We start from the raw sequence: 10063 nt of genomic DNA, 5'->3' as shown, positions 1-10063 counted from the left end.
ACGTCAAAAAGACAGAACTTACCCTCACAGCCAGCAGGTAGCTGATAAGTCCAATACCTTATGCCTGCAGTACCTGTTGGCTGATTACTGTAGGTAAACTCAGTCTGCTTGTGAGTTACGGTTTGAAGGGTTTGGGTACAGGTGTTGGGTCAGGTGTTGCTGATCGCTGATTGAATCTCTCGTGCGCGTGGTTTAAACCAGGTGTGGCCACGCCTCTGTGAGAGGACGCACGCTCAGATGTACAGTAAGCATGTAAGCATGAGATTCTAGGGATGTTCAAACAGGGGGACCCTGACCACACCTGATTAATCAGGCATTACTAACACCTGTGCAAGACGCCAATCACAAATCTGTCTCTTCCTTTTGAATGACATTCTCTCTTCTGCCTACAGTACCTCACTCATTTGTGCTTTCTGTGTTGTCACCAAGCTCCATACCAATCAAATCAAACATCAGTTGTCAATAAATCATAGTTCACATTCAGTTTGACTAGTGAAGTCATTGTTAGTTGAAAAATGTTCAAAAATAGATATAAGTGCTTAACTGGGGCAAGTGGGTTTAAGGTTGCCATGAGAATGTGACAAGGACATGAGATCTATGAATTTATAAGTACAGTATTGGCTTGAGTTCCCTTCCTAATTAATAGCTCTTGTGGTGGCTCAATAGGTAAGTCCTGTATCCCTGTAAGCAATGTGTTTATTCTAACATGTGTTTGATCCTAGCGTTGACCATGTTTTCATTATTGAAACTATTGTTTTGGAATGATAGAGTAATATTACAAAAAACCTGCTTCAGCTAAAACTTACAGATGGCTCAGTGTGTTAATGTTGCTGATTGCCAAGCCTGCCCTGTGCGTATTTAGCCCCCTGCGAAAAGTGGGGAGGAAAGGAGGGTGTATTAGAGGAAAGGAGGGGGCATTAGAGGAAAGGAGGGGGTATTAGAGGAGGATAGGAAATCGGCAGGACAGTTTTTCTGCTGCTGCTCAGGAAAACGTTACAATTGAGGGGTCGGAATTCTGCAGCTGTTCAAAGAGCAGAAAATATAACAGTGCCATGCCCCCTACCCCCTCCTTTCCTCCTCTAATACCCTCTCCTTTTCTCCCCACTCTACCCCTTCCTCCCCAACCCCTCCATGGGCCTGGACAATCCCGCTCCACTTACCCATCCACCTCCACCTCTCCATAACCTGCAGGCGAGCCAGACAACGTTAGACCAAGTGGGATTCGAGCCCATGTTGCAGTGCACACGAGGCGCACTGCTGGAATTAAACCTGCATTTGCTGGGTGGCGACACCAACATTACCCCAATGAGCTACCTGACAGCTCTGAAAAAAAAAGCGCTCGTCCATCATACTTACACCTGATTCCCTACTAGCATACAGTAGTCATAATAATAACTTTAAGACATGAGGACTGCCAGATTTGAACCCATGTCTCAACACACACACATCAAGTTTGCCAACTGCCAGCAGCTCATTAAGCTAGCCTGAAGACAAGAGCTCGTCCATCTTACTCACTTACACCTGATTCCACTCTAACATATTTCTAACAATAAAAGTGTTAATACGGGCGCTGCTGCAGTTCATCCCACGCTGCAATATGCACACGGCAAGCAACGGTATTACCAATGCTGTGTTTTACCAATGATATTTGAATATGATGGAATAGTACTTAATAGGATAGCTGTTATTTTTTTATTTGCGTTTTGTGCCAACTAAAGTGGCCCATCCCATATGGGATTATACGACCCAGTGAATTTCATTGTAAATCTGTCTGTAACTGTTTTAGTAGCCTATATCTTAACATTTTTACTATTTTTATATTGAGTTTATGCATTTTAGTTACTGTTTTTATATACCTTCCTGTGTCTGTCCTTTTGTTGTTCCTGTTGTTTATGTATTGTTCGCTCGTCGTCACTGTACACGAGGGCAACCTCAGTGCCTCTCGAGCATAAATAAAGGTTTGAATGAATGAATAATAATACATAATATATCACAACACAATACACATGGCCAAATTACATGTACATAGCCTTCCTCCTCATGGACTAAGCTTTTTCTAGAAAAGAAGCAAATGAAAAAGTTTCATTTAGAAAAATATATTTCAGCTTTTCTGAGTCTTCTAACCAAATAAGAGCATTGTTTTTTAATCTACTTTACTGAAAAGATTCTGCCTAATGGTATGATAGAATGGAAAATAGAATACAAAGTGCATTTCATTTTCATGATTATATGATTGTTTGGCTACTGTGTTCTGGAGTAATATTTGATTACACCGTGTGATCATGATCTAGCAGAGCTCAGTGTTACTGTAGCTCAATAGGTAAACACAGTACCCAACAACATGATCCATGAGTTTGATCTTACCTTTGATCGTGTTGTCATTATAGCTCAGAAGTTGTACACCTCATTCCACATCTGACCGAATGACTCATTAATAAGTAGAATCAGGTGTGCTAGGTACAGATACAATTCCAGCAACGGCAGTATTGTGAATGCATGATCAGGCCAGCATGGCTCAGTTTGTCTCTTATTGAAAACTTTGTTTAGAATGATGCTGAGGCCCTCACCTGTTTCTCTCCGAGTGATTGTTGCATCAGATCAGATTCATCTGGATAGGCGGCTTGGACAACAAGATGGCTGACCTCCCTAAAGGCCAACTGGCAAAGGAAACGTCAGGTGCATTTATATCAACAGATGCATCCATATTAACAGACGTTTCATTTCATTTTGCTCTGGAGTGCGGTAAAGTGAAACCTTTTTTCCTGTCCAATCATTTACGAACCATGTAAAGACACTCGATACTTGTTGATAAAAAAGCCAATATGGATGGTTTATTGTTTTGTCTTCCTTACAGCAGTTACAGTAGCAATACAATATAGCAAGCCCAAAATAAATACAAATATTAACTTAAATAATGTGTCGTTCAACAAAGTGACAGTAGCGGGTTGTTTTCACACATTAACAGGCCGTGTCCCAACTGTCTACCATGGATTCGTCTCCTCATACCCGTCTCCTATGATTCACAATGTTCTGACCTGACAGAATCAGGGCCTTAGATTTATAATTTTAGGACAAGATGAGGTGAGTGAAAGCAAAATGTCCAGCACCAGGTACTCTAAGCATGTCGTTTCTGATCAGTGCAGATGAAGGAAAGCAGTCGAGGAGAGGAAGCCATGGTAGACGATTGAGACGCGGCCCAAAAGCAGAATCAGACGTTTAACATGCGGAGGGGCAGACGGTTAGGACTTCTGAACAAAAAATTACAAGCAAAAAAGTGCATTAATATTCAATGTAAGGATAGGGGATAGACCCCAAAAAGCTACTGTAGGTCATTTAGAAAAAATCTGTTTCATTTTTGTATTTTACAAAGGAAAAACTTGTCGTTTATTTCAAAAAAGGTGTGACAAATATAAGTTGTTTGATTTCCCTGACAGATGTGAAACGCTAGGCAACCACCACCCACAATGCACTCTGTGTTCCGCCACTATATGGAACGTCTTTGTCCAATCAAGGTTAGTCCCTGACCACCTAGTTCTCTTTCCTTATTTCTCTCACGCACACATACATACACACGCACGCACGCACACATACACTATCACTACAATCACTTCAGTGTATTCCTCTTCCAAGTCTACCCCCACCCCCTCCCTCTCTCTCTCTCTCTCTCTCTCTCCGTTCATCAATTCATTTCCCTTTGGGGCTGCTGCGTGGTTCCCATGTGCTCTTGGTGGCGGTACGGAGGCCCGGGAGGGCCACATAGTCTTTCTGGAAGCGGGAGTTGGGGGTCCTCTGCCTCTTCCTCTCTCCCTGGGAGGTGAAGAAGGCGTCCTGGAAACGCATGCTTGAAGCTGTGGACTAGAGGAGAGAACACAGCAGCCGTTAGGAGAAACGGTAGGAGGTAGTTAGGCAGCACGGTAGGAGGTAGTTAGGGAGCAGAGAGAGGAGAGAGGAGTTAGGAGGGACGGTAGGAGGTAGTTAGGGAGCAGAGAGAGGAGAGAGGAGTTAGGAGGGACGGTAGGAGGTAGTTAGGGAGCAGAGAGAGGAGAGAGGAGTTAGGAGGGACGGTAGGAGGTAGTTAGGGAGCACGGTAGGAGGTAGTTAGGGAGCAGAGAGAGGAGTTAGGAGTTAGGAGGGACGGTAGGAGGTAGTTAGGGAGCAGAGAGAGGAGTTAGGAGGGATGGTAGGAGGTAGTTAGGGAGCCGAGAGACTAGAGAGGAGTTAGGAGGGATGGTAGGAGGTAGTTAGGGAGCAGAGAGAGGAGAGAGGAGTTAGGAGGGACAGTAGGCGGTAGTTAGGGAGCAGAGAGAGGAGAGAGGAGTTAGGAGGGACGGTAGGAGGTAGTTATGGAGCAGAGAGGAGAGAGGAGTTAGGAGGGATGGTAGGAGGTAGTTAGGGAGCAGAGAGAGGAGTTAGGAGGGATGGTAGGAGGTAGTTATGGAGCAGAGAGAGGAGTTAGGAGGGATGGTAGGAGGTAGTTATGGAGCAGAGAGAGGAGAGAGGAGTTAGGAGGGATGGTAGGAGGTAGTTAGGGAGCAGAGAGAGAATAGAGGAGTTAGGAGGAGTTAGGAGGGACGGTAGGAGGTAGTTATGGAGCAGAGAGAGGAGAGAGGAGTTAGGAGGGACGGTAGTGGGTGGTTAGGGAGCAGAGAGAGGAGGGAGGTACACAGGAGATATGATTTATTAAGTTAGGTTAATTTAGATTTTAGAGTAATAAGTTAGGTTAGATTTTAGAGTAAGTTAGGTTAGATTTTAAAGTTAAGAATAGCTTGAGATTTTAGGGAGTTAGCGAGGGCACAGTAAACAAGTTGTCCCCCCACCCATGATGCATGTTCCTGTGTGGCAATGATGGAAAAGTGGAATTTCTTTTTGAATGAATGATACACTAACCTATGAGAATCCTATGAGAATCCTAACATGTAAAACAACGGGCCATGAAGCTTTTGCATTTCTAAACTCTGTGGATTTGAAAAGTAGAAGTGTAGAATAGACTATACTTTTACTGAAACACGTTGCATATTTTCAGTGTTCAAAGCAAAATTGTCACTGGGAAAAACAACTTCTAATGAGCACGTATTCTGTGAAATACAAGGACTTTAACTACAATAATTGAACCCACAATAGCCTGCTCACTCACCAATGAGAATCCTAACATTTAGAACAAGGATTAAACAAGATACTACAGACCTACATGTCTAAACTTGAAAGTAGAAGGGCCCCTGGGTAGAATGGACTATACCTGTATTGAGACACAAAGAATAGTTTTTAAGCGGCGCGGCCGCTTCTATACGTGACATGTCTGTCCGTCCGTCCGTGTGTCCGTGTGTCCATGTGTCCGTGTGTCCATGTGTCCATTCGTAGCATGACATTTAGACCAATCAGGAGTAGCCTATGCAAATCAGGAGTAGGCAAATTACAGGTGCAATTGATCAAATTAATTATGCTCCAGTTCTATTCAGTGTCACAGCCAAATGGAACAGGGTCATAATTAATGTTATTACTTACACCTGTGTTTATCCTGCTTTGATATGTCAAAACTTCTGCAGTGCAAAGGGCCTATCTTTAAGATGACTGCTCATAAACCTGCACTGCTCACTTCAAAACTGGGTATTATTTTTTGTGTGCAAAGCAAAAATGTACTGTCAATGGGGCTAGCACTCCCAGTGGTGAGCTCTGGTACAACTCATATGAACTGTGGCTAGCATTCCTAGTGGTGAGCTCTAGAGCATCTCATAGGACGGACGAACAGACGAGCGGCGCCTTAAATTTCATCGGGCGGAGGACGAAAAGAAAACACCCCAACGCTACGAGTCACATGATTATGTTTATATGTTTACTGATCCCCTTATGAAATAGTTCAGCGGTTGGGAATAAGCGCATGTTTGCGTTTGGGTAATTCAAGACGCAATGGTGACGCTAACTGAAGGGCCGCTGAGGATAAGAGTACAGGTTTATGGTGGGTGTTTGGAAAGCGGGATACTTACCAGTCTGGCTTTCACCTTTTTGGGCAGATCTTCGTCCAGAGTGTAGACGTCCTCCCTCTTGGCCAGCACCTGGGACCCGTCCTCAAACTCCACCTGGGAGGAGGACAGGGAGAACTCTTCAGCATGTGTGGCCCTACGTGCGTCAGTGCCGTTTTCTACTCAACCTTTATTTAAGCGGGTTTGTTGAGGGAGGGGACGGGGGGGCGCTCTCGTTGACGGCAACGACGACCCGGTCGGGAAAGCAAACGTCACGACGAGCACTTTCTCTCTGCGAATGTCCTGAAATACGCCGATTTTTCAAACCAAAATCGGGACAGGAGAAAAACCCAGACCGGTCTATCTGACCACACCTTTTTTGTGTCAGTGGGCGGAAAGTTACAATCCGTGTCTCCTCCCCCTCTGGGCAGTGGAACCTGTCCCCCGCGGCGGAACGTGCATCAGCTGTGCGTAGCTGATGGTTGGCGCCCCGGTTAACTAAATAAAGACTTTTAAGTGGCTTGCAGAGCCTCCCTCTCCATCTCTCTCTGCTTGGTGAATATTTCAGAGTGTTTGAATAATGCAGATTGTCATCTCTTCATCTCTCTCTCTCTCTTTCTCTCTATTCCGTCATCTTTTTCTGTCGCTCCCTCTCTTTCTCTCCGTCCTCTGCCTCTCTCCGACCATCCCACACGTGTGTGTGTGTGTGCTTTTGAAAATGTATTTTACATGTATTTTATTTACCCTTTATTTTACTGTGGGAGCCCATTGAGACCAGGGTCTCGTTTGCAATGGTGCCCTGGTTACACTGCAAAGCATAAGCAATTATGTAGATAAGCATACATAACTAAAATAATTACACAGGACATATAGTCACACATTAAAGTTGATGACCAGTAATAAAGCGAAGTGCTGGATGATAAACAGTGTCAAGCTGTTTCAGGGTCGAGGCTGCGAGTGTATAAATAGCATCACCATAGTCAATTACTGACAAGAACACAGACTCAATTAGAAGCTTCCTGTCAGCACATAAAAAGCATGAGTAATTTCTATAAACGAACCAGAGTTTCATCCTTAACTTTTTACTTAACTCATTAGCATGCATTTTGAAGGACATCTTTTCATCAGTAATAATCCCAAGATACTTTAAGAGGGTACTCTAAATTACAGAACCGTCCAAAGAGCAATATTTGAGGTCAGTGTGCATGTGTGTCAGTGTGTGCAGGTGCGTGAGTGTGTGTGCGCGTGCGTGTGAGTGAGCGTGAGTGTGTACCTGGTACATGTGTGTCAGTGTGTGAGTGTGTGTGTGCGCGTGCGTGTGAGTGAGCGTGAGTGTGTACCTGGTACATGTGTGTCAGTGTGTGAGTGTGTGTGCGCGTGCGTGTGAGTGAGCGTGAGTGAGTGTGTACCTGGTACATGTGTGTCAGTGTGTGTGTGTGTGTGCGCGTGTGTGTGAGTGAGCGTGAGTGTGTACCTGGTACATGTGTGTCAGTGTGTGAGTGTGTGTGCGTGTGTGTGTGTGAGTGAGCGTGAGTGTGTACCTGGTACATGTGTGTCAGTGTGTGAGTGTGTGTGCGTGTGTGTGTGTGAGTGAGCGTGAGTGTGTACCTGGTACATGTGTGTCAGTGTGTGTGTGTGTGTGCGCGTGTGTGTGAGTGAGCGTGAGTGTGTACCTGGTACATGTGGGAGACGTTGGAGCCCAGGTATTTGGCTCCGTAGAACAACCCGTCTGGCCACTTCACCTGCACGGCCTCGCCCACCTCCGGAGGACCGAGCCGCGCACAGTCTCTGCTCTGGAAACACAGGACCGCGCTGGTCAGGGTGTGTGTGTGTGTGTGTGTGTGTGTGTGCCCGAGTGTGCGCGTGCCCTCACCACGATATCCTCGGGGTAGGTGTCGTTGCTGAAGGAGCCGTCGTCGAACATGACCTCGTAGAAGGTCTGGGAGGTGACCTGCGTGACCTTGGAGCTGTAGTAGCGCAGGTTCTTGTGTTTGGAGATGACCGTCTGGCCCAGGGCGATGTCCTTCTGACCCCGCTGCTTCTGAGGTCAGAGGGACGAAAAACATTGCATATAATATCTACAGTATGTCTATATGTGAATACATTTAAACATATATCCATGACTTATGTGAATACATTTAAACATATATCCATGTCTTATGTGAATACATTTAAACATATACTGTATATGTCAATATGTGAATACATTTAAACATATATCTATGTCTTGTGAATACATTTACACATATATCCATGTCTTGTGAATACATTTACACATATATCCATGTCTTATGTGAATACATTTAAACATATATCCATGACTTATGTGAATACATTTAAACATATATCCATGACTTATGTGAATACATTTAAACATATATCCATGACTTATGTGAATACATTTAAACATATATCCATGTCAGAAACAACCGATGGATCGAAACAAGGCGGGGCCGTGCTACTCACAGCAGAGGAGCCGCGGGATTGGTGCCTGTGGCAGGTGATTGACACCACGTAGGGCCAGTCGTCCGGCTCCATGGTGACGCCGGCGGCGTGGGCGCAGGTGACGTGGAAGGAGGTGGGGCATCGGCCGTACGAACACTGGATACACGCCCCCGCCTGCCGCTTCCCCGCACAGCGCTTCCTGCAGTAGATACACTTCTACACACACACACACACACACACACAGGAAAAAAGAAAGTCATTTTCAAATTGGAACAGAAACACATCTGTTCAGTGTGTGTGTGTGTGTGTGTGTGTGTGTGTGTGTGTGTGTGTGTGTGTGTTGGAAGCGATGTATAAACCGTGTGAACACCAAAGAGAGAGACAAAGAGAGAGAAGAGAGCGCGGGAGAGAGATGCCCGCTGAAAGAACAAACAAGAACATGCTGTTCCACCACTACAATGACAGACGAGCCCCAGATCAGCCTCAGCCGTCAGATGACTTCATGAGAGGTTTCCACCACCAGCCAGAGCTTTTTATGACAGAAACCCTCAACAGTCTGAGGGTCTGTGGGACACACTGTGGCGCGCGCGCGCACACACACCACACACACACGCGCGCGCGTGCGCACACCACACACGCGCGCACGCACACACTCGTTTTCTGCTCCAAACAGCCCATCAAATCCACTTCCTCTGTGGTCTTTCTTCTCCTCCTCCTCCTCCTCCTCTCACTCCTAGGTCTCCCACGTTGGGGAAAGAATGACGACATCCACCCCTCCCCATTATAGCCCTCCCTCCATCCCTCTCTCTCTCTCTCTCTCTCCCTCCACTTCAGCCCTCCACCCCCGTTATTACATTAGCCATACAGGGAACAGTATCCATGGCGTCTATCCCCCAGAGACGCAGTCTTTCCTGTGAGTGGCGCTCCGGTGAGGTTTGCGTATATATCAGATATACATTATTTATATTGTAAATACATGAACACGCCTTTAAAATGGCCCCCGTGACCTGTAATCAGTCATGCTAATAATGGCCGGGAAGGAAGTGTGGGGGGGGGGGGGTTGATTCAATAACGAATCATATGATCGTGATAAACACGTCCGATCACGCGTGTTCGTTGTCGGCTGCTCGGGGCGGCAACCGCGCGAAGTGCGACGATGGCGAATCGTCTCAAACGCGCGACCAGCCGAGTACGAGGGGTGAGTGGGGGGGGTAAAATACGACCGATCTGTTCCGGGGTCGTCGTCTGCGCTCAGCCGGCCTGGCCAGCGCGGGACGCCGGGTCTATGCGCTCTCCTCCTGCCTCCAGCCCGGTTCTGGTTTTTGAAGGCCGTGGGTTCAGACTCCAGGTCCCACAATCCCCACACCGCACCGCCGTGTCTCGCTTGGCCTACATTTTGAAATGGGACCTATCTTTATTTAAAAACCACTGCTCGCACAGACCCCCCACCCCCTGCCCAAAAAACAGCTTCCCACGAACTAGTCTGACTTTGTTTGCGGTCTAAGTAGGGCATTATGACAAGAGGAGACTGGCACTGAGCCTGTTTGTGTGTGTGTGTGTGTGTGTGTGTGTGTGTGTGTGTGTGTGTGTGTGTGTGTGTGTGTTTGAGAAAGAGAGAGAGACAAACACAAGAGACCGAGGGAGCTACGCACACACACACA

At 46.3% G+C, this 10063-nt stretch overlaps 1 protein-coding gene across 1 annotated transcript in view; it reads right to left on the bottom strand.

Moving 5' to 3' along the window:
• Window positions 1-2862: 2862 nt before the first annotated feature.
• The window catches only part of kdm4c (lysine (K)-specific demethylase 4C), a 27305-nt gene continuing 20104 nt past the window's right edge, over window positions 2863-10063 (bottom strand). The window contains exons 18-22 of the mRNA XM_084454644.1: window positions 8424-8618; window positions 7831-7998; window positions 7631-7750; window positions 5982-6074; window positions 2863-3855 (exon numbers count right to left, since the gene is read on the bottom strand). Of these exons, the coding sequence (XP_084310770.1) occupies window positions 3685-3855; window positions 5982-6074; window positions 7631-7750; window positions 7831-7998; window positions 8424-8618 (747 nt within the window). The 3' untranslated portion in view covers window positions 2863-3684. The remainder of the gene's footprint in view (window positions 3856-5981; window positions 6075-7630; window positions 7751-7830; window positions 7999-8423; window positions 8619-10063) is intronic.

The sequence above is a fragment of the Borostomias antarcticus genome (genome assembly GCF_949987555.1).
Source record: "Borostomias antarcticus genome assembly, chromosome: 20".
Lineage (NCBI taxonomy): Eukaryota > Metazoa > Chordata > Actinopteri > Stomiiformes > Stomiidae > Borostomias > Borostomias antarcticus.
This window is presented reverse-complemented; position numbering and strand designations above follow the sequence as displayed.